The sequence below is a fragment of the Bombina bombina genome, chromosome 12, assembly GCF_027579735.1.
Source record: "Bombina bombina isolate aBomBom1 chromosome 12, aBomBom1.pri, whole genome shotgun sequence".
Lineage (NCBI taxonomy): Eukaryota > Metazoa > Chordata > Amphibia > Anura > Bombinatoridae > Bombina > Bombina bombina.
Window position 1 is genome coordinate 127,844,762 of NC_069510.1, and position 26,094 is coordinate 127,870,855.

General features: G+C 39.2%; 1 protein-coding gene across 1 annotated transcript in view; it reads left to right on the forward strand.

The window, feature by feature from the left end:
* Positions 1–26,094, forward strand: part of HMCN2 (hemicentin 2) — a 542,629-nt gene that overhangs the window by 201,556 nt on the left and 314,979 nt on the right. The window contains exons 14-17 of the mRNA XM_053695481.1: positions 3,449–3,590; positions 4,575–4,702; positions 16,378–16,491; positions 17,290–17,439. Coding sequence (XP_053551456.1) covers positions 3,449–3,590; positions 4,575–4,702; positions 16,378–16,491; positions 17,290–17,439 — 534 coding nt within the window. The remainder of the gene's footprint in view (positions 1–3,448; positions 3,591–4,574; positions 4,703–16,377; positions 16,492–17,289; positions 17,440–26,094) is intronic.

Sequence of the window (26,094 nt, forward strand, 5' to 3'; positions counted from 1 at the left end):
TAATAAGCCCGATCGTATATGATTGGACGGATTGAAGACCGCATCCTCAGAGGCAGCAAACAAGTTATGGAGCAGCTGTCTTTAGACCGCTGCTTCATAACTGCTGTTACCGGCGACCCTAAAGGCTCGCGCGGAAACAAGGGCCATTCAGCCCTTGTTAAATCTACCCCTACAATGCCCCTTTCAGTTAAATCTATTATTGAGTTTTGCCACTATTCATGCACCAGCATATTGAGCTATAAATATCATTTTCAGAATCACTAGCATAACATGTTTACTGAACTGCTATAACCATCACTGACAAATCACTAAGTAATGTAAATTGGTGATTCTGTAGTTCATCCCTGCATTGTGCAGCCGCGCTGTGCATCCTTCTCCGTTGTTTCATTTCTGAAATTCCGAGAAGTGCAGTAAATATGTTCAATCTGGAACTGGTCCTGTATTTAAAGTGAATGTAAATTTTGATGCTAAAGTGCCCGGTTTTTAAAAATTTGATTAAAAACAGGGGCACTTTAATTCATCAAAATATACATTTCACTCGTGTTGTGAAAAAAAACCTACCTTTTAATCTTGACAGCTGCTCCAGCTTCCTCCGCCCGTCGCAAAGCCTCTTCCTGGGTCTAAAATGAGGAATCCGGCTTCCTCCAATCACGGCGTTGAATCAGACACTGATTCCCCCGGGGGGGGGGGGGAGCGTGATTGGAGGATGACCCATCCATCATTTCTGACGTCAGAAATGGCTTGCGACGACCGGAGGAAGCTGGAGCGGCTGTCAAGTTTAAAAGGTAAGTATTTTTTCACAATGAGTGAAATGTAAATGTTTGATGAATTTTAATTTTGCATCAAAACTTTACTTTAACACCAGCTGGTACAATATGCCATTTGGTGCTAACAGTTGCAGTCTGTACAATGTTATGGACTCTTATGGGGAAATTCTAAGACCAAAATGATACACTTTAATTACTTAGATCATGTATTTTTTGCATTAGTGAGTTAAAGGGACAGTACACTGTAAAATTGTTTTTCCATTAATGTATTTTAAATGACTTGTTATACCAACTGCAGAGTATAAAATATTTGAGAAATTCCATTTTCATGCTTATTTGTGTATATGAAGTAGCTGATTTTGTGCTTTGAAACCACAGCCTATTACAATGGGTTGAACTTAAGGTGATATCAGATCTCATTATGTTATAACTTTGTAACACAGATTTGCTTCCTTATCTTTTATTTGGCTGGGACACCAAAGCTCAATACATAGAGAGAACAATGGAAAATTATCATTTTATTACTTAACTATCCTGCATCCCACTGAGAGTGTAATCTCTTCTGCTGGCTGTGTATACTTAGGCTATTCAATAGCCTATACTCCAGTATTAATTTGTTCAGTATAGGGGGCGATACCACAGGCTAAATCAGCTATTTCAAATGCTGAAATAGGAGTAAAGGAGCTACTTGTAACCAATTTAATACACTCTAGCAGGTTAAAAGGATCATTGGGAATAATTTAAAGGGGAGACATTTTTGGGTGAACTGTCCCTTTAAGTTACTGGGGCCTATTTATCAAGCTCCGTATGGAGCTTGAAGCCTCGTGTTTCTGGCGAGCCTTCAAACTCGCCAGAAACACCAGTTATGAAGCAGCGATCTAAAGACCGCTGCTCTATAACCTGTCCCCCTGCTCTGAGGCGGCGGACAGACACTGACGAAAATCAACCCGATCCAATATGATCGGGTGATTGACACCCCCTGCTGGCAGCCGATTAGCCACAAATCTGCAGGGGGCGGCGTTGTACCCAGCAGTTCACAAGAACTGCTGGTGCGATGATAAATGCAGACTGTGTGTGCTGTCTGCATTTATCGATGTGTGGCGGACATGATCTGCAATATCGGATCATGTTCGCTCGCACATTAATAAATAGGCCCCATTATGTTTAACCTCCACAAAAGGATTAAATACACAGGTATGCTCTGGGGCTGCATGCATTGCACATATAGGGGCCCATTTATCAAGCCTTGGATGGAGCTTGAGAGCCTGTGTTTTCTGCAGGCTCGCCAGAAACACCAGTTATGAAGCAGCGGTCAGACGGCTGCTTCATAACCTGTCCGCCTGCTCTGAGCAGGCAGACAGACATCGCTGCAATTCAACCTGATCGAGTACGATCGGGTTGATTGACACCCCCTGCTGTCGGCCAATTGGCCGCAAATCTGCAGGAGGTGGCGTTGCACCAGCAGCTCACAAGAGCTGCTGGTGCAATGCTGAATACGGAGAGTGTATTGCTCTCCGCATTCAGCGAGGTCTGTCGGACCTGATCCGCACTGTCGAATCAGATCCGACAGCCCTTTATTAAATAGGCCCCTTAATGATAGGTGGGGATGTGTGACTGCCACTCCACGTTGGCTGACTGACCATGCCCTTATAGATATCTGCAAGTCTTTCAGCTCCAAAGTTGGGCTTTACCTATGTGTTTAATCAGTTTAAGGGTTAAACACCTCGTAATCTAGGGCCAGTAGTGCAAAAATTATATACTCTAATAAATTAGAGAGCCTTGAGTGCTTTAATGCCCCTTTAACAAGTAAAAAAACCAGATCTATATATATTTACAGATCCCTTAATTAAAGGGACGCTAAAGTCTAAATAAACTTTTATGAATCATATAGATTGTGCAGTTTTAAGACACTTTCCAATTTACTTGCATTATCAAATGTTGCACAGTCTTTTTATATTCACACTTTCTGGGGAACAGGATCCTACTGAGCATGTGCACAGGCTCACAGGGTAAATCTATACTAGTCTGTGATTGCCTGATTTCTGTCACATGAGACAAGGGGCCAGAAAATGGAAGAAAAAATTAATTTCTCAGAAAAAATCTACTGCTTATTTGAAATTCAGAGTAGGTGTTAAAGCATTGTCTTTCTATTATGCACTTGTTAATTATGCAATTCTACTGCATTGAGAGGTCTTTAACTTGACCGCCTGCTCTGAGGCTGCGGACATCAATCCGCCTGATCCTATATGATCAGGCTGATTGACACCCCCTGCTAGCGGCCGATTGGCCACGCATCTGCAGGGGGCGGCATTGCACAATCAGTTCACAAGAACTGCTTGCGCAATTATAAATGCCAACAACATATGCTGTCGGCATTTATCGTTGTGCGGCAGACATGATACGCGACATCGTATCATGTCCGCTCGCACTTTCATAAATCGGCCCCTCTGACTTTAGATATGTTTTGTGACTTTTAAGAAGTTCCTGCTACTTGCACAATTTCCAATAAACTTTATAGCATTATAAATATTTTGAAGTGCACAAATGCATAAATAATATATCTCATTGGCTGGCGAGCAATCTGTTCCTGTGTATAGCATGGCTTTCCGTGCTAATATTGTGCGTGATATTTCATTGCTGTTATGGAATAACTTACCTTTGTATGTTCTGCCACTCATCAGAGTCCCCACATATTCAGATTGATTCAAGTGCCAAACACCTTTCTCATGGGGGAGAGGTAAGAATTAGATGTGATGTGTCCGGTCACCCTACACCTCAGATCTCCTGGAAGCACGAGGACACCTTCCTGAGTAATAGCAGCAGGTCAGTTACAGCCAAATATATGCCCAGTTTGTTGTTGTGTCTGTGTAGAACTATTTATTCCATTCCTATTTCTTATGAAGGAAATGCCCATTTCAGTTGCTGACAGGGGCTCAAGGTAACGATGCGTCTTGTGCCAGACAGGGCACCAGGGTAACTATTAGTACTGACAAAGAGAGGATAAAGCAATTGCGTGAAATCACCTTATGCTAAACAACACAATGAATTATATATTAGGTAATACTTAGCTTTGATTCTTAGTTAACATAGCAGACACTAGCAGGGAATATCACACACAGGAGGAACTTCATCTGATCATGTGACAAACACTTTGTAGAAGATATTCAGCAAATTTCAACAGGAACAGTCCAGGTTCAACTCTGCTAAATAATCTTTCAGTCTGCATCTCTCTCGGGTCCATATTTATCAAGCTCCTTACGGAGCTCGAAGGGCCGTGTTTCAGGCTCGCCAGAAATAGCAGTTATGAAGCAGCGGTCACAAAGACCGCTGCTCCATAACCGTTGCACCAATAGCTCTTGTGAGCTGCTGGTGCAATGCTGAATACGGCGAGCGTATTGCTCGCCGTATTTAGCGAGGTCTGGCGGACTGCTGGGCTGCTCACAAAACTGACAGATGTATAGTGAAGTAGGGTTTATGTGGAACAACGTAGTGGGGTACTAGGGTAAAGTATCAGGACATAGAAGGGCCTGTAGCAGAGGTATTAGACAGTAGAGAAGCCAGAATAGAATAGCGTGGGCAGATTACATGTGTCTTGATGTAGGGAGGACAGGAATGAGATGCCAGCATTTATATAGGTCCCAAAATAACTTTCAGTGGTAACGATTCAGTTCATAATGATGACGTAATTCAGTGTGGGCACATACGTTTTGTCTCCTGTCTAGTAAACGTAGTCTAATGGATTTGTTTATGTCTGTTTATAAATGTGTCAATGAGCATTTCTAACCAAATCCACTTTTCTGCTAACAGATATACAATCCTGGGTGACAACTCGTTGCTAATAAAGGATGCAGGTCAAGAGGATGCTGGGCATTACAGCTGTGTGGCTTCTAATGCATTAGGGACGGATGAGCAGGGTGTTACTCTCACTTATATGGGTAGGTGCCTGACTTCAGCAAATGTGACAGTGTTACATCTACAGCGAAAAGCCTTAAAGGGACAGTCTACTCTAGAATTGTTATTGTTTAAAAAGATAGATGATCCCTTAATTACCCGTTCCCCAGTTTTGCATAAACACTTATATTAATGCACATTACCTTGTATCTAAGCCTCTTACCTCAGGGCTGTTTACTACTTGCATTTTAGCTAATTAGTTCTGTCTCGTGCGTAACTCCACAGTAGTTAGCACAATGTTATCTATATGACACACCTGAACTAGCTATGTCTGGCTGTGAAAAGCTAATAAAATGCACTGAGATAAGAGCTGGCCTGCAGGGGCTTAGAAACAGGCAGTAATTTAGAGGTTTAGAATTTAAAAAGTATATTAATATAACAATGTTGGTTGGGCAAAGCTGGAGAATGAGTAGTAAAAGCGCAATCTTTTTAGACAATAAAAATGACACTGTATTTTTTCTTTGTTTCATCTAAAACTGCACATTTTACAATGCATTACAGGATTACAATTCATTTTTATGTTCTTGTACTGAAAAAAACAAACCACTTTTTGTTTTTATGATTGTGGGGTGTGTCACTGTCCACCAATAGAGGAGTGGTAGTTGTCCTTATAGCTTGTGAGCTTCTGTCCCATGGACCAATTGTTCAGACCTGCTTTTTCTGTTCATTTCAAAATTCACCAGAATAGATTTAAACTTAACCTTATTTAAAGTGATGGCAAATCCTAGCATTTGTGAAACGCTAGGATTTACCATTGGAACAACCGCGGCGCAAAGCCGGATTTCCCCGCACAGCTATTGGCTAAGAGGTGGAAACATCACCTCTCAGCCAAATAGGGAAAATAGCGATCTGCCGGTGGGCTGCCTTGGCATGCTCAGAACGGCAATCGCTTGGAACAAATAAAGGAGCTTTCATCATGAAGTATTTTATATAAATCCTAGTGTTTCACAAATGCTAGGATTTACCATCACTTTAACTCAAACATTATTTTTAATAGTTTAAACAACATTTTTCCAGGCAAAAATTCTATTTAACATATATATAAACATGACAATGCTGTATGCATTTGTTTGTAGTTTAATGTCCTTTTAAGTTAATTCTCATCTTAAAGAAAAACAAAATTAGAAATGATTACAGCATTAATGTGGTGCAGTAGATAGAGGTAATATGATTATGTATGCATACTAACAGATACATGTTTATTAAGCTTCTACAATTCACTGAATGTTTACTTGAGTTTTCAGATTTAGGGGTCAATTTACTAATGTGCGAGCGGACATGATACAATGTAGTGTATCATGTCCGCTGCACATCGATAAATGCTGACAGCGTATGCTGTCGGCATTTATCATTGCACCAGCAGTTCTTGTGAACTGCTGTTGCAATACCGCCCCCTGCAGATTTGCGGCCAATCGGCCGCTAGCAGGGGCTGTCAATCAACCTGATCGTATTCGATCAGGTTGATTTATGTCCGCCGCCTCAGAGCAGGCGGACAGGTTATGGAGCTGCGGAAACACGCTGGAAACACGGGGCATCAAGCTCCATACGGAGCTTGATAAATTGACCCCTTACTTTTAAGGTCATAGTAGTCAAAATTAAAGTGCATTAAAGTATTTATTACAAGCATTATGTAACGTGATAAGCTTATGTAGATATGCTCCGTCCAACAACACTGACATGCTATTCGTGCTGACAATGCCAATTCCACACCTTGGGGCCTAGTTATCAAGCCGTCAACCTCAAATACGCTGGAATTCCGCAGCGTATTTGTGGCGAGGCTGATACGCCTTAGTTATCAAAGGCTCGAGACCGGCAAAAGTAGAATTTTGTGACGTAAGCATCGATCCGCCGGACTCAGTCCGACACAGATCGATTCTTACGTCACTCCAGATGTTCCGCACACAAGTGCGGCACATTCTCACTACTTTTGCTAGTTATCAAAAAACTAGCAGGTACGCTCGGCACTTTTACGGCCCAGCGTACCTGGTTTTCAATCCGCCACCCCTGGAGGCGGCGGATCCCATAGGAATCAATGGGAGTCTGACCATAGCGAAAGTACAAGTTCGCTGCTGACAGACATCCCATTGATTTCTATGGGAGCTGTCTACACCTAACACCCTAACATGTACCCCGAGTCTAAACACCACTAATCTGTCCCCCCTACACCGCCGCAACTAAATAAATGTATTACCCCCTAAACCGCCGCTCCCGGAGCCCACCGCAAGCTATAATAAATATGTTAACCCCTAAACCGCCGCTCCCGGTCCGCGCCGCAACTATAATATATGTATTAAACCCTAAACCGCCGCTCCCTGAACCCGCCGCAACCTATATTAAATGTATTAACCCCTATCCTGCCCCCCCTACACCGTCGCCACCTATAATAAATTTATTAACCCCTAATCTGCCCCCCCTACACCGTCGCCACCTATAATAAATTTATTAACCCCTATCCTGCCCCTCACTACGCCGCCGCCACTGTAATAAAATTATTAACCCCTAAACCTAAGTCTAACCCTAACCCTAACGCCCCCCTAACTTAAATATTAATTAAATAAATCTAAATAAATTAACTCTTATTAACTAAATGAATCCTATTTAAAACTAAATACCTTTAAAATAAACCCTAATATAGCTACAATATAAATAATAATTATATTCTAGCTCTCTTAGCATTTATTTGTATTTTACAGGCAACTTTCAATTTATTTTAACCAGGTACAATAGCTATTAAATAGTTATTAACTATTTAATAGCTTACCTAGCTAAAATAAAGAGAAATGTACCTGTTAAATAAATCCTAACCTAAGTTACAATTACACCTAACACTACACTATACTTTAATAAATTATTCCTATTTAAAAATAAATACTTACCTGTAAAATAAACCCTAAGATAGCTACAATATAATTAATAATTATATTATAGCTATCTTAGGATTTATATTTATTTTACAGGTAACTTTGTATTTATTTTAGCTAGTTAGAATAGTTATTAAATAGTTATTAACTATTTAATAACTACCTAGCTAAAAGAAATACAAAATTACCTGTAAAATAAATCCTAACTTAAGTTACAATTAAACCTAATACTACACTATCATTAAATTAATTAAATAAACTACCTACAAATAACTACAATTAAATACAATTACATAAACTAACTAAAGTACAAAAAATAAAAAAAGCTAAGTTACAAAAAATAAAAAAATAAGTTACAAACATGTTAAAACTATTACAACAATTTTAAGCTACTTACACCTAATCTAAGCCCCCTAATAAAATAACAAACCCCCCCAAAATAAAAAAATGCCCTACCCTATTCTAAATTAAATACATTTCAAAGCTCTTTTACCTTACCAGCCCTTAAAAGGGCCATTTGTGGGGGCATGCCCCAAAGAAAACAGCTCTTTTGCCTGTAAAAGAAAAATACAACCCCCCCCAACATTAAAACCCACCACCCACATACCCCTAATCTAACCCAAACCCCCCTTACAAAAACCTAACACTAATCCCCTGAAGATCATCCTACCTTTAGTTGTCTTCACTCAGCCGAGCCACCGATGGAACTGAAGAGGACATCCGGAGCGGAAGAAGTTAATCCTCCAAGCGGCGCTGAAGAAATCTTCCATCCGATGAAGTCATCATCCAGGCGGCGCTGAAGAAAAGTCTTCGATCCGGCCGATGTCATCTTCAAAGAGGCGCTGAAGAGGTCTTCTATCCGGGCGAAGTCATCTTCCAAGCCGGGTCTTGAATCTTCCTTCCGCCGACGAGGAACCACCTTCTTCACCGACGGACTACGACGAATGACGGCTCCTTTAAGGGACGTCATCCAAGATGGCGTCCCCTCAATTCCGATTGGCTGATAGGATTCTATCAGCCAATCGGAATTAAGGTAGGAAAAATCTGATTGGCTGATGGAATCAGCCAATCAGATTGAGCTCGCATTCTATTGGCTTTTCCGATCAGCCAATAGAATGCGAGCTCAATCTGATTGGCTGATTGGATCAGCCAATCGGATTGAACTTGAATCTGATTGGCTGATTCCATCAGCCAATCAGAATTTTCCTACCTTAATTCCGATTGGCTGATAGAATCCTATCAGCCAATCGGAATTGAGGGGACGCCATCTTGGATGACGTCCCTTAAAGGAGCCGTCATTCGTCGTAGTCCGTCGGTGAAGAAGGTGGTTCCGCGTCGGCGGAAGGAAGATTCTAGACCCGGCTTGGAAGATGACTTCGCCCGGATAGAAGACCTCTTCAGCGCCTCTTTGAAGATGACATCGGCCGGATCGAAGACTTTTCTTCAGCGCCGCCTGGATGATGACTTCATCGGATGGAAGATTTCTTCAGCGCCGCTTGGAGGATTAACTTCTTCCGCTCCGGATGTCCTCTTCAGTTCCATCGGTGGCTCGGCTGAGTGAAGACAACTAAAGGTAGGATGATCTTCAGGGGATTAGTGTTAGGTTTTTGTAAGGGGGGTTTGGGTTAGATTAGGGGTATGTGGGTGGTGGGTTTTAATGTTGGGGGGGGTTGTATTTTTCTTTTACAGGCAAAAGAGCTGTTTTCTTTGGGGCATGCCCCCACAAATGGCCCTTTTAAGGGCTGGTAAGGTAAAAGAGCTTTGAAATGTATTTAATTTAGAATAGGGTAGGGCATTTTTTTATTTTGGGGGGGTTTGTTATTTTATTAGGGGGCTTAGATTAGGTGTAAGTAGCTTAAAATTGTTGTAATATTTTTAACATGTTTGTAACTTATTTTTTTATTTTTTGTAACTTAGCTTTTTTTATTTTTTGTACTTTAGTTAGTTTATGTAATTGTATTTAATTGTAGTTATTTGTAGGTAGTTTATTTAATTAATTTAATGATAGTGTAGTATTAGGTTTAATTGTAACTTAAGTTAGGATTTATTTTACAGTTAATTTTGTATTTCTTTTAGCTAGGTAGTTATTAAATAGTTAATAACTATTTAATAACTATTCTAACTAGCTAAAATAAATACAAAGTTACCTGTAAAATAAATATAAATCCTAAGATAGCTATAATATAATTATTAATTATATTGTAGCTATCTTAGGGTTTATTTTACAGGTAAGTATTTATTTTTAAATAGGAATAATTTATTAAAGTATAGTGTAGTGTTAGGTGTAATTGTAACTTAGGTTAGGATTTATTTAACAGGTACATTTCTCTTTATTTTAGCTAGGTAAGCTATTAAATAGTTAATAACTATTTAATAGCTATTGTACCTGGTTAAAATAAATTGAAAGTTGCCTGTAAAATACAAATAAATCCTAAGATAGCTAGAATATAATTATTATTTATATTGTAGCTATATTAGGGTTTATTTTAAAGATAAGTATTTAGTTTTAAATAGGATTCATTTAGTTAATAAGAGTTAATTTATTTAGATTTATTTAATTAATATTTAAGTTAGGGGGGCGTTAGGGTTAGACTTAGGTTTAGGGGTTAATAATTTTATTACAGTGGCGGCGGTGTAGTGGGGGGCAGATTAGGGGTTAATAAATTTATTATAGGTGGCGACGGTGTAGGGGGGGCAGATTAGGGGTTATTAAATTTATTATAGGTGGCGACGGTGTAGGGGGGGCAGGATAGGGGTTAATAGGTTTAATATAGGTTGCGGCGGGTTCAGGGAGCGGCGGTTTAGGGGTTAAACTATTTATTTAGTTGCGGAGAGGTGCGGGATCAGCAGGATAGGGGTTAATAATTTTATAATAGAGGGCGACGGTGTAGGGGGAGCAGGATAGGGGTTACTAGGTATACTGTAGGTGGCAGCGGTGTCCGGGAGCGGCGGTTTAGGGGTTAATACATTTATCAGAGTTGCGAGAGGGTCTAGGAGCGGCGGTTTAGGGGTTAATAACTTGATTTAGTTGCGAGGGCTCCGGGGGCGCCGGTATAGGGATAGAACAGTGTAGTTTAGTGTGAGTGCTTAGTGACAGGCTAGCAATAAAGCTGGGAAAAAGCCGAAGGGCAGCGAGATCGGATGAGTGATAACTGTCACAGTCCGCTGCTCATCGCCCCGCGGCTTTTTGACAGCTTTATTTGATAACTTAGGCGTACTTTTTCAGGTCCGCTGCGGCGATGTGAGGCGAGCTTAGGCGGGCGTATTGGGCCGGCGAAGCCAGAAAAGTAGACGGCTTGATAACTACCCCCCCCCAGGTTGGCTTTCTGAACTGGCCTGGCATTTTTCATGGTACATTTGATGCTTATATACATATGCTCCATGCACCCTGGGCTCAGTAAACTCTATTGCTGAAACAGTGATAGCTTTTACTAGGCACGTGTATTGCAAACATGGTTATAATCAGAAATGAAATTGGCTTATGTGTATTTCAGTTTTCAGCACCCTATCCCTTTAATGAGATTTCCCTCTGTCCCTCTGTGTGTAATGTATCAGTTTTAAGGAAGTGAGGTATGCTTACATTTAGTCAGGGGTCAAGTCCTACAAAAAAGAGTGTGCAAACTCACAAAGACTTCCACCCCCTCACAATTAATATTGTTTTAGCAATATACACACACTGTGTGTAAGTATGTATATGTATATATATATATATTATTCTTTATTTATAAAGCGCCGAGAGATTCCGCAGCGCTGCCCATGGGTACAAGGATAACAGTACAACGGAGAAACAATACAATAAGACAAATACAAGGAGAATTGAGGGCCCTATTCCCGTGGGAATGTACCAAAAAAATAAATAAATATATATATATATATATATATGAGAAACAAAACACAATGTGTGTTCACTCTCCTCTCACCACAAATACTGCATCCCCCAGGGTGCTGTCTGGGTATCAATAATGAAAGAGTATAAAGCACTTGCAGGACTTCAGTCAACTGTAAAAAAGGATTTATTTTAGTTGATGTTTCAGTGTAAAAGAACCCCTTCTTCTGACAATCAAACACTGTGAAATACAAACATATACTATAGGCCTACTAGGCCCACCCTAAAGACAAATAACAAATCAGTGAGCATCGTGTGCAAAAACAGTTACTGAGTATGTCTGAACAATATAAAAAAATCATCATGGTGTTATCATGTTTAGGAGATTGTATAGAAATATTGTGTACAGATAGGATGCTCAGTCCATGGGTGTGGATCAAGACAGAAAAAAATGATTGTCACAGAGTATTCACGGCTAAGAGCGAGCCGGGTCTCAGCTGATAGAAAAATAACATACACCTCCCAGCTAGGAAGACAGAATCTAATAAGACTACAGGGCTCAAATTACACAGCTCTTTAACATTGCCCAATCAGACCTTCTGGTGACCATGGACATCTCTAGCTTATACACTGTGATCCCACAAGAACTCAGGTTCACTACAGTAAAGAAATGCCTCAGACGCACCACCTACGTGGGACATACAGAAGAAGTGCTTACCGAGATGCTGAGACTCTGACCAACAATTATTTCCTCTTTGAGAAAACCTTTTATTTGCAGACAGACGGAAATGAGATGGGGTCCAATGTGGCCCCATCTCTGGCAAATCTCTATATGGCTGTATATGAAATGGAAACAGTGTAGGTCTACAACAACAGTCATATCAAATTTTTTTGCAGGTATATCGATGACCTGTTCCTGATCTGGGATGGGGATGTAGAAGCATTATCTTCATGGGTGACTTATCTGAACGAGCTTGAGAGCACTATCAGATTCCAGTATAGTTCTCATAATGACACATAGATTACCTGGATGTCAGATTCTTTAAAACTCAGGAAGGATTGGGTACCACCCTTTACAGAAAAAACACCGACAGGAACTCCATACTTTGAGTCAATAGTTGCCATCCTCCCTCATTAATTAAGAACATTCCAAAAGCTCAGTACCAAAGGGTTATCAGAAACAACACTGATAGTGAACGATGTAAAACACAATTGGAAGAAATGAGTCAGATTTAGACAAAGGGGCTATAGTATGTCATTACTTAGGGGATGCATAGAAAGTGCTCTGGGATATACTGATGATACCACTAATGAAGTCCAAGAGTGATTAACTTTTGTTACAGAAAATCGAATCGTTAAAGCCATGAGAGAAGAATGGAAACTAATTCAGTCAGATCCAACACTTCCTTTCCAACATTGGGCAGCACCAAGAGTGGCATACAAAAGAGGATGAAGCCTAAGAGATCTATTGTTTAAAACTGACATTCAGGATGAAAATAAGATCCGGTCGTGGCTAAAGAAGAAAAAGGGTTGCTTTCGCTGTACGAGTTGCGTCACTTGCAACAGTATGGTGACAGGCTCGAGTTTTCAACATCCAGTAAAAAAGAAAAAGTACCCAATCAACACATTTCTAACTTGTACTACCACCTACATTGTCTATCTGTTACATTGCCCTTGCAGGAAATTCTATACTGGTAAAACCAGTGACAACGCCACTACTAGAATGGCCAACCACCGTTCAGCCATCCGCACAGCCCTCCATTCAGGCAAGGCAGATCAACCAGTGGAACGTCACTTTTTGGAGGCAAAACATTCTGTGAAAGACATCAGATTCCGTATTATTGACCATGTCCCTCCGCTCAGGAGAGGGGGGGACAGAGACAAAGAAGCACCTTGGATATTTGAATTAGGCACCCTATCACCCAAAGGACTCAACATCAATATGGGATGGCAATGCTACCTATAGAGAACATTATCATATGATCTTTGTATATGATCTTTGTATACTTGAGAGTCCAGATCCACTGAGCCGATAGTGAGAATTCTGATCCCTACTTTATTGAGTTTCCATTGTTCCATTTCTTGTTTTTTTTTTAATAAAACACGTTGACCTGCACTGATATCATGTGAGTGTGACATGATGCTTCACTAGTATCTCTGACTACAGGGGCTAGTCATTCTGTTTTACCCATTGGTGTTTATGTGTGTGTGTGTGTGTGTGTATGTGTATGTATGTGACTGTGTGTGTATTTATGCATATATGTGTGTGTGTATGTGTGTGTAATTATGTGACTGTGTGTGTATTTATGCATGTATGTGTGTGTATGTGTGCATGTATGTGACTGTGTGTGTATTTATGCATGTATGTGTGTGTGTGTGTGTGTATTTATGTGTGTGTGTATCTTTGTGGAACCAGCAAATTACAGACCTTGTTACTACAGCATGGGGGGGCAAATGTGTCACTATACAGTACCACTATATACAGTACGGGGGGGCTGGACCATGTCACAGACTACTGTGGTCACTTTATAAAGTACTGGGGCGGGTAGGGTCAGGCCAGCCATCTCACCGGCAGATTACAGACTGTCACTGACTCACTATATACAGTACTGGTGGGTTAAACAGTGTCACTATATACAGTAATAGGGGGTCAGACCATCTCACAGATTGTGGGCACAGGGTACCTCCTTTGGCAGACATGTAATCTGATTCACATTTTTTTTTCTGTGTTAAATATATAAAAAAAAAGATATGTATCAAATTCTCTTTTTTTTGTGGTGGGGGGCCCTTCTTAGATTCTTGCACCTGGGCCCTGTGGTTTCTAGTTACGCCTCTGGTGTTGCCATTCGTTTGATAAATTTATATTTTATAAGTTTCACTTTTTTCCATCACATTTGACACTATTTACCCCCTTTTTTAATCTTTTGGATACATTTTTCATTGTCCACTGTGTTTGTTGATCGACCAGTCTTTATTATATGGATATGATACCGTTAATATGCATAGTGAAATTTTACCAGTTTCTGGTTGTTTTTCTATAGACTTGTTTGTTTTGTTTTTTTGTTTTGTTTGATTTTTACATTGTCCCTGGATTTTAATGTATTTTTTATGGCTAATTCTGTATCACTGTGCCTTGTGTGAGCAGTTATTATGACATAGATATTTGTTACTAATAGATATTCCCTGTTTTCACGTGGACATACACATAATTTGTATTTATGTAAGTGTGTTGATACATTTCCCGTTTTTTCTTTCCCTTTTTCTTTGGTTTATGATACTACTATTTTTAGTTTTACTGATCACTAACGCTGCACATTCGTTAGCTGCAGATATGACTCATGCTATTTGTTACAATGCACTTGTCCCTTGACATTCTCTTATATTCTCATTTTGACGTTGCGCGTGTTCGTCTGTTTACATTGCTGGTATATCGGCTACTCCCCCCTCTTTGTATTCTGCCCGGCATGTGGGCGTAATTGATTATGCATATTTCGATTGGATCCTTCCGGCCGAGGTGTCACAAGTCTGGTTTGTGGATTCCTCCCCCTAATAGACGTGTTTATTGTGTTTAGCTTCACAAGTCACAAAATATGGGTGTGTATTGAGCCCTGTAGTCCTATTAGATTCTGTCTTCCTAGCTGGGAGGTGTATGTTATTTTTCTATCAGCTGAGACCCGGCTCGCTCTTAGTCGTACTATGTTTATCAATGTAAGTGGCGGTTTTTGTGAATACTCTGTGACAATCGTTTTTTCTGTCTTGATCCACACCAATGGACTGAGTTATGGCATCCTATTTTTACACATTTCTATACGATCTCCTACACATGATAACACCATGATGATTTGTTTACATTGTTCCGATATGCTTAGTAACTGTTTTTGCACACGGTGCTCACTGATTTTTTAATTGTCTTTAGGGTGGGCCTAGTAGGCCTATATATGTTTGTATTTCACAGTGTTTGATTGTCAGAAGAAGGGGTTCTTTTACCCCAAACACCACCTAAATAAATCCTTTTTACACAGTTGACTGAAGTCCAGTGAGTGCTATGGGCCTGAGACTCCTCCTCTGTCACAGAGTCTCAACCACTTAAGGTGCAATAGTCCTATTTCTGCTGAGGGGAGCTATATAACCCCAGAGCAAGCCACACAGAAATGTAAGCACCATGTGTTCCACACAGTGTGGGTAATCACACAGCAGGACCGCTGACAGGCTTACATTTAGTGTATTGTAGGAAGCGTTATTGCCCATTACTAGAGGATCTCACTATCCCTCTAACCAGACTGTGCTCCAGCTCCTCCCACCAGCAGCAGCAGTGTTTACTGAAGCATTTCTGTTCTCTGTCCAGAGGGAACTTAGTTCCTCCTGCAAAAATAGTACAGGAACTCCGTTCCCATGCGTTCCCGCTCGACTTGACCCCTGCATTTAGTTGGTGTTTAGCAACACTGGACCCAGAGGCATTAGGTGGGAAGTGCTTGGGAAGAAGGAATAATGTTGAGAACATTTTGCTATCATGAATCTGCAGAGTGAGATGAGCAGATCTCACCACAACTAGAAGAGTGAGGAAATGGTAATGTCATAGGTATTAATATGACTTACAAACACTGCAGTTACCTCTTTCACCAAGTAGTCATGTGGTCTATCTCACTTCCTTTTCATATAACTGGTGCTATATTTGATAAATCACATTTGAGAGATTCTTGGATATCTTCCAATCCGCTATAAACTTTTGAAGATTTTATGAATTGTTTTGTCTCACAATTAGAAACCTGCCAAGGCAAATTGTTTTATTGGGGCCTTTATAAAAAAATAAATACATATGATCTTCATTTGACTGGTAATTAAAAAAAAAGTGATAATCAGAACTTAAAATTTTACTTTCATTACAATCATAAACCTTTTTTAGGCATCAATTAATGCAGTTCTGTTATTTAAAAATTATGACATTATCTGATTTGTATTTCATTGTATTTAGAACGTCCAAAAGCTACAGCAGTGAAATCATCTGTACAGGTAGCCCTGGGAGATGATGCTTCACTTGAATGCGTCACCGAGGGACTTCCTGTGCCGCTCGTCATGTGGTACAAAGGTATCTCATTCTGATGCTTGAAGACTTTCAACATTTTATGGTTAAAGGGACAGTCTACTCCAGAATTTTTATTGTTTAAAAAGACAGAAAATCCCTTTATTTCTCTTTCCCCAGACTTGCATAACCAACACGGTTATATTAATATACTTATAAAGTTGTTTAAAATGACATTCCCTATCTGAACCATGAAAGTTTAATTTAAACTAGGCTGTCCCTTTAATTAAATAACTGTAAATATTGCTGATTGGATAAGCTTTAGTACTCAAAAATTTGAATATTTTTTTTATCTATACTGTTTTTTATTATTATTGTCACTAATCTATAAAGCTTTAAATTAAAATACTTATTTTAAATAAAACAGTTTTACATCAAACACATGTTCAAATGTCCCTGTAATCCAAATTTTTTATTATGCTTTTTGGGGTTATAAAAGTATAAAAAAAATTTATTTTTTTTATCTCTAGATTAATAAATATGCTTTGCTTTTTGCAATTTAATTTATAGATTAGTCCACACATGAAAAAAAATATATTACTATATTCTTGGAGATAAAAAGAGATAAAATAGTAGCTGCTAGATATAAATATAAACGTTAAACGTAATGTTTATGACAAATTACGTGTTTTATGATTTCTGGAATGCATCATCTTGTTTTACATTTTTTTTCCCTTTTTTACACAAACCGCATCTACAAGCAAATTACCCTGTAGTATGCAGCATTTTCCTGTTCTAAGTAAAATCTTTATAACAAATGGATCAACATTAACACAGCGTTATGCCCTTATGTCACTTGTTCAGATGAACACGAACTGAACGGACCGCAAACTGGGGAAAGAAGAGGGATTCATACACTGAAGGAGGTGACAGAAGAAGATGCGGGCGAATATACGTGTGTGGCATCCAATGAAGCAGGAACAGCCTCTGACATCATCCGTGTAGACGTTGGCAGTAAGTACAATTATGAACACGTAATATGGACAAATATTTGTCTTAGTACAGTAAATAAGTTGTGCTATACATGTCTGTTGATGGTGGGATACAAAACCCGCCGATTATTCAGCTTCTTAATAAAATAATATAAAAAGGCGATACAGTAATTATCTATCCAATACTGTCCTACTTAACTCCCCACTTGTATACCAATTATAATAAATATTTATTAGCGTTGCGGAATCTGTTGGCACTCTACAAATAACCGATAATAATGATAATAATAGCAAGAGAGATTATTGTTAGGTTTTGTGTGTCTGAAAATAAATAAACAACAAAATTATAACTTCAACTAGGTATTATATCAATTATTTTGTAAATCCAGAAACAGCAAATATAAATTCTTACAAACTGTACGGTATATCTAAATAGCTACAAGTACTAGGAATAAAGTGATAGAAACAATAATATGCTGCATAAATAAAAGACAATCATCTAGACTGTATAATATATACAATATATAATAACAAAATATAATACATTTAGTAACATACAATATAGAGTATTTATAATTGTCAATAATACATTTTAGTTGAATGACCTCATCTGTGCCATTGCCTACAGGTTCTATTAGCTGTTTTTTATATAGTGTGTGTTTGTATGTGTGCGCACGCGCATGTGCACCACTGTTTGCATGTGACAATACCATGCTACATTTTTATAACAGGTGCTTAAAATTAGTGCATGATGTCATTACAAATAGCCAATGATGGCTTCCCTGACGTAAAACAGACTTTGAGTCGCTACTACCCACACGTCATACATGCATATCTTCCTTATTTGAGACGAGTTACACACCTCTTCCGTTTGGATTTCCTCCCAGAGATCGACAATGTTTTGCCATGCTTTACCAACCTGAACTACATAGGGGTTTCCACATTAATACAAGCGATTAGAGGTAGATGGGGATTATTCAAAATAATAACTTAATGGTACCTTACACTGGCTTAACTAAAGCGCCTATACCCCTGTGCCTCTAACAGGTGCCGGAGAGGATGCGGGTCACAAGGACATGTGACCCATGCATGGTGGCTATATCATAAAAGAGTGCACTAAGGGTTATAACAAAAGCTTAATCAGACCTATATTTCAAGGGCATTTGTTGGTACTTGTGGGGGTGATCATTATATTTTTATTACATATTTTCTTGCTGGGTACTGAAGTCAAAATGAATTGTTCACAATTCAGACTAGGGGGCCGAATTATCCTCGTGAGCCTTCAGGCTCGCCAGAAACAGCAGTTATGAAACAGCGGTCTAAAGACCGCTGCTCCTTAACTGGCCCTCCTGCTCTGAGGCTGCGGGCATCAATCCGCCGATCCTATACAATTGGGCCGATTGACAACCCCTGTTAGTGGCCGATTGGCCACGAATTGGCAGGGGGCGGCATTGCACAAACAGTTCACAAGAACTGCTTGTGCGATGATAAATGCCATCAGCGTGTGCTGTCTGCATTTATCGATGTGCGGTGGACATACATTGTATCATGCCCGTCTGCAATTTAATAAATCGGCCCCAGAGCATGCAATTTTAAGCAACTTTTCACCCCTATAGAATTTGCTTTGTCCTCTCGGTATCCCTTGTTGAAGAGTAGTCTCAGGTACAACAATACACTACTGGGAACTAGCTGAATACACCCGCTGAGCCAATTAGAAGCTGCATATATGTGCAGCCACCAATCAGCTAGCCCCCAGCAGTGCGTTGTCAATCAAATCAACTGATGTTGTAAGCAATGGCATTTTCCATCTTCCAATCATCAGCTAGCTCCCAGCAGTGCGTTTTCAATCAAATCAACTGATGTTGTAAGCAATGGCATTGTCCATCTTCCAATCATCAGCTAGCTCCCAGCAGTGAGTCGTCAATCAAATCAACTGATATTGCAAGCAGCATCTTCCAATCATCAGCTAGCTCCCAGCAGTGAGTCATCAATCAAATCAACTGATATTGTAAGCAGTGGCATTGTCCATCCACCAATCAGCTAGCTCCCAGCAGTGAGTCATCAATCAAATCAACTGATATTGTAAGCAATGCATTGTCCATCCACCAATCATCAGCTAGCTCCCAGCAGTGAGTCATCAATCAAATCAACTGATATTGTAAGCAGTGGCATTGTCCACCCACCAATCATCAGCTAGCTCCCAGCAGTGAGTCATCAATCAAATCAACTGATATTGTAAGCAGTGGCATTGCCCATGGGAAACACTCGCTCAAGTGCTACTGCCCATCTCAAGGTGCGCCGTCTATGGAGGCAGAAAGGCAGCTTTTATGACAATGGAGGGATATTTGACATTTACTGGACTTTTCATGTTTTATTTCCTGAAGAAAATGCACTTAAGTTTCTTTTTAATCATAGTAATTATAGTTTGATGCCGCATTGACTTCTTTCTTTGCCATTTGCTCTGCCCTCTGTTCTTTGTTGCTGATAACTTGCTAGCTAAGGTTACCCTCTATGTTCTCCATGCAGAGCCCTAATAATATACTCTTTAAACAATAAGCTTTTAGGAAACAAATCCATAAAGACTTGTAGGTGGAATAAAATATACAGGAAACATAACTGGGTTGATCATTGTACACATTACAATTAGTTTTCTACAAGTCTTCTTTATATATGTGTTATTAAAGTATTAGTTTGCTACTTGCAGAGGGATAATTACTATAAGATCATTTTATTGTATAAACCCCTCTCTTTTACTGCGGACATCTCTGCCGGAGGCTGTACAAGTCCTTCAAAGCATCTTGTAAAATCCTTTATTCACTGAAACTTCTGTTCTCTTCCACGACCAATGTTTATTAATGTCCATTTCTTCTCCGCCCAGGAGATAGAATAGAAATCACCATCTTTGTGCCAAAAAAAAAGACTCTCCCCATGAATAGAGCCTGATTTGTAATTCGTATCTTCTTTGAATCCTTACAATATTTCCGTAAGCTGCAGTCTCAGCAGGGAGCATATTTCTGACTTCTAGTTCCCCTCCGGGTGAACAGAGTGTTTCTCAGGAGCAATTAGGTTTCTATTCATAAACTTCTCATTTGGCCTTTTGGTTAATGGTAATTACAATGCCCGGTTTTTGACCCTTTAACCTCTTCTTTGTGAGTGGCGACCTCTTCAGCAACAAAGCGATTAATACATACTTCCCTCATACTAAATAAAAGAATAATATAAAGCCAAGGCTTATCTAGTGTTTGATCTTAGAACTAAATATTCAATCCTGTTTTTAAAGGAACATAATAGTGCTCTAGTGTGTCGAAGAATTTTCTTATTGCTTAAGTGTAACTTTGTTTAACCCTGCAAAGTGATTAAATACATAGATAAAGGGACTTGAAACACAGATAGAGCAAACTATTTTAAACAACTTTACACTTCTGTTATCAAATTTGCATCATTCTTTTTGTGTTCTTTGTTGAAGCAGCATCAATGCACTACTGGGGTACAACTCAGACGAGCCAATAAAAACAGGCAAATATATGCATCCACCAGTCAGCAGCTAGCCCCCAGTAGAGAATTGCTGCTCCCAAGTCTACCTGGGTATGCATTTCAACAAAGGATACAAAAGAACAAAGCAAATGTAATACTAGAAATTAATTGGAAAATTGGTTAAAATTGCATGCTCTGTCTGAATCATGAAAGTTTAATTTTGACTTAACTGTCCTTTTAAAGTCCACTCAGAAGCCATGGTACATTGTTGGTCCTAAAAAGGATGTGGCTAGTGAGACGCTGCATACATAGGTAGCCACCAATCATCCTCCATGTTCTGTTCTGGGCGGTTATGGTTAAACAAATAGATACAAGAACTGAAATAAAATGCTGTACAGTATTTCAGGGCGATTGGGATTCTGGTGCTCTTTACAGTGAAACTCATTCTATGCACTGAAAAGCGAATGGCTGCGCAACTGATGCAACTCCCTTAATTATAACACAGCTGGACTCGCAGTTAGCAGTTGTGATGTGGGGGGGTGGTAAGAATCTCTTTGATTTCCCCATATCTTTGAGTTGCAATGTTACTGCATGTTTTTTTTTTTTTTTACAAATGGGTTTTGCTGAATCTAGGCCAATGTTTGTAACTGTTTACGGCAAACAAGAGGTTAAATAATTTAATAAGACACTAACTGTGGAGAAGGACACACCTCTGAAAAAGTGACAAAACACTGGTTTATTCAGAACAAGCATAAAAAACGGTAATACATTTTGAAAATACCACAATATGTCTCTTTAAATGGACATTGTCTTTAAGAACAAGGTTGTATAGTGATTGATGTGGTCTGTTTTCTGGATGCTCAGAGTGACATAAAAACATATCCTGACCTTGTTACTATAACGTCTGGTTCTGCAGATGCAGCTGGGAAAGCGTTTAGCCCTGTAATGTTAGACATGTGGGGGCATGATGAAAGGAGGAATCTGGCCTAAGGAAACACAATTGTTTCAGACCCATCAGGGACATGAAACAAGAGCATGATTTGCTACAAAGACAGTTACAGACCCCGCGTCCCAAATATACTGCTGAGAACACACAACTGGTTAAAACAGCTGGGGCCAAATTATAAGATAGCTGGGTCCATTTTCTGGTGGGGTGAAGTGAGATGAAAGTGCTGAAACAAAAGACCATCATTATTTTTCTTTATTTGGTTCCTGGTTTAGCACGCTCTATTTTTGCAAAGATGTGGGTGGGAGCTGATTTTTCTGAACATTTTCTCAGGGATAATGTAACATTCTGGCGGCTTTTACAGGAAATGCACGGACAAAGATGCGCACTATTGTGCAGGCGTTATTGCTTCTAATGTCCTAGAAGTATATTATTGGGACTTAAAAGGATAGAAAGGTCAAAATTGAAATGTGCATGAATGCATTTTAATTTTAAATACAAGCATTTTTGCAATATACTTCCATTAGCAAAAATATTTCTAGTAATGGTTAATACTGTTTTTCAGCGGCATACGGACGTATCCTGTGAGGTCCTGTGCACCAGTATTCCAGCTCAGATTGCTGGCGGTGTTGTGTATTGTGCCTGTGAAGACTTCATTTGTCCCATACAAGCCACTGCTGACTCTCTGAGAAGGTGTAGGGGCCTATTTAACAAAGGTCTGTCGGACCTGATCCGACAGTGCGGATCTGGTCCGACAGACCTAGCTGAATGCGGAGAGCAATACGCTCTCCGCATTCAGCATTGCACCAGCAGCTCTTGTGAGTTAAGTTTTCTTCTTTCTATCCCTTTAATGAGACATTAAAGTCTGTTTTGTAGATATGCACAACGTGTATCAGCAATTCAAAATCAATGTTTTTAAAGTATTTAGACTGCCATTTTGGTAACACAATTTGCATTGTTTGATCCATCCCTTGAAGGCATTATCTTATAATTATCATTTGCTGTGGCTAATCAGGGACAGATAAATAAGCTTCCGTACATATCAAGCAGTCACTGTGTAGAATGTACACTGTGTCAGGTACTGAATCCAGCAGGATACACTACAGCCTCTCTAGAGTCAGTGAAAACCCACAGTATTAAGAGATATATTACGAAAAATTTACCACAATAAAAAATTAGGAGTTAATTACATTTTGATTTTTTGTTTTGATTTTTATTTATGAATTTGTTTATTTATCATCTAAGTGCTGATTACAAAGAGAGAAAAAGAGCTGAGCATTTATTAAGTCTCACAAAACCTTTTGCTGCACCTAAGCCAAAGTTCAAAACCACTTCTATCAAAGACAAGAAGACATTATGGTAGGCAGTAGTTTATATTTGCTGGTATCCTATACATGGGGGCATGACGAGACCTCTGGGGAGGTTCCTAATTGTCACATGACACCCAGCCCCACCTATCACTTGTAATTTTCAGTATTATCACAGGATTGGCTTCCAGACACAAGTTAGAAAAAAAAAAATTAAACTGCAAACCACATTACATTTATTTATCACTGAAGAATCTTAACCTCTTGTAAACCCATTTTTTCAAAACAGCTTATCTTATCTGTTTGTATTAAGGGTTTTACACACACTCAGTTCATGTTAATAAACATGTTAGAAATTGAATATAAAAAATAAACTATGAAACTTTTTCTGAAATCAAATTATTAATTAAAAAAATTAGTTTATACATTTTACATATTTTTTACTTTTATTTGGTCCTTTATAGTTAAAAGGACAGTATACTGTAAAATTGCTTTTCCCTTAATGTATTTCCAATTACTTTTTTGTGTACATATACCTGCTTCTTTATCTTATATATTTGTCCTTAAACCAAAGACCAGGGGGAGTAAACTTTGCAGTTTAATACCAAGATAGAGATCATTTTTATATGAATGTGCCTTTAAATAAAAGAAGATACTTATTTTAACATTAACCCCTTAATGACCACAGCACTTTTCCATTTTCTGTCCGTTTGGGACCAAGGCTATTTTTACATTTTTGCGGTGTTTGTGTTTAGCTGTAATTTTCTTCGTACTCATTTACTGTACCCACACATATTATATACCGTTTTTCTCGCCATTAAATGGACTTTCAAAATATACCATTATTTTCATCATATCTTATAATTTACTATAAAATCCCAAAATCTGTTACACATCTACAACCACCAAAAAACACCCATGCTAAATAGTGTCTAAATTTTGTCCTGAGTTTAGAAATACCCAATGTTTACATGTTCTTTGCTTTTTTTGCAAGTTATAGGGCCATAAATACAAGTAGCACTTTGCCATTTCCAAACCACTTTTCTTCTGTTATGTGTGATCAGTCCACGGGTCATCATTACTTCTGGGATATAACTCCTCCCCAACAGGAAATGCAAGAGGATTCACCCAGCAGAGCTGCATATAGCTCCTCCCCTCTACGTCAGTCCCAGTCATTCTCTTGCACCCAACGACTAGATAGGATGTGTGAGAGGACTATGGTGATTATACTTAGTTTTTATGACTTCAATCAAAAGTTTGTTATTTTACAATAGCACCGGAGCGTGTTATTACTTCTCTGGCAGAGTTTGAGGAAGAATCTACCAGAGTTTTTTACTATGATTTTAACCGGAGTAGTTAAGATCATATTGCTGTTCTCGGCCATCTGAGGGAGGTAAAAGCTTCAGATCAGGGGGCAGCGGGCAGATGAATCTGCATTGAGGTATGTAGCAGTTTTTATTTTCTGAATGGAATTGATGAGAAAATCCTGCCATACCGTTATAATGACATGTATGTATACACTTCAGTATTCTGGGGATGGTATTTCACCGGAACTACTCTGTTAAAAGTCACTAATCCTTTTAATAAGTATTTATCATGTTAAACGTTTTTGCTGGAATGTAGAATCGTTTACATTTCTGAGGTACTGAGTGAATAAATATTTGGGCATTATTTTCCACTTGGCAGTTGTTTGGTTTTAATTGTGACAGTTTCGTTTCTCTTCACTGCTGTGTGTGAGGGAGGGGCCGTTTTTGGCGCTCTTTGCTACGCATCAAAAATTTCCAGTCAGTTACTCTTATATTTCCTGCATGATCCGGTTCATCTCCGACAGATCTCAGGGGTCTTCAAACTTCTTTAGAGGGAGGTAGATTCTCTCAGCAGAGCTGTGAGAATTTTATATTGACTGTGAATAAAAACGTTGCTCTGTAATTTTTATGTCAAAATTAATTATTGTTATTTTACTATGGGAACAAACCTTTGCTAAAAGTTGTGTTGTTTTAAAGTTTGATGCTATAACTGTTTTTTTTTTTTTTTTCAGTTCATTATTTCAACTGTCATTTAATCGTTTAGTACCTCTTTGAGGCACAGTACGTTTTTGCTAAAAAAGATTATAACCAAGTTGCAAGTTATTGCTAGTGTGTTAAACATGTCTGACTCAGAGGAAGATATCTGTGTCATTTGTTCCAATGCCAAGGTGGAGCCCAATAGAAATTTATGTACTAACTGTATTGATGCTACTTTAAATAAAAGTCAATCTGTACAATTTGAACAAATTTCACCAAACAGCGAGGGGAGAGTTATGCCGACTAACTCGCCTCACGCGGCAGTACCTGCATCTCCCGCCCGGGAGGTGCGTGATATTATGGCGCCTTGTACATCTGGGCGGCCATTACAGATAACATTACAAGATATGGCTACTGTTATGACTGAAGTTTTGTCTAAATTACCAGAACTAAGAGGCAAGCGTGATCACTCTGGGGTGAGAACAGAGTGCGCTGACAATACTAGGGCCATGTCTGATACTGCGTCACAGCTTGCAGAGCATGAGGACGGAGAGCTTCATTCTGTGGGTGACGGTTCTGATCCAAACAGATTGGATTCAGATATTTCAAATTTTAAATTTAAATTGGAGAACCTCCGTGTATTACTAGGGGAGGTTTTAGCAGCTCTCAATGATTGTAACACCGTTGCAATACCAGAGAAACTGTGTAGGTTGGATAAATACTTTGCGGTACCGGCGAGTACTGACGTTTTTCCTATACCTAAGAGACTAACTGAAATTGTTACTAAGGAGTGGGATAGACCCGGTGTGCCGTTCTCACCCCCTCCAATAGTTAGAAAGATGTTTCCAATAGACGCCACCACTCGGGACTTATGGCAAACGGTCCCTAAGGTGGAGGGAGCAGTTTCTACTTTAGCTAAGCGTACCACTATCCCGGTGGAGGATAGC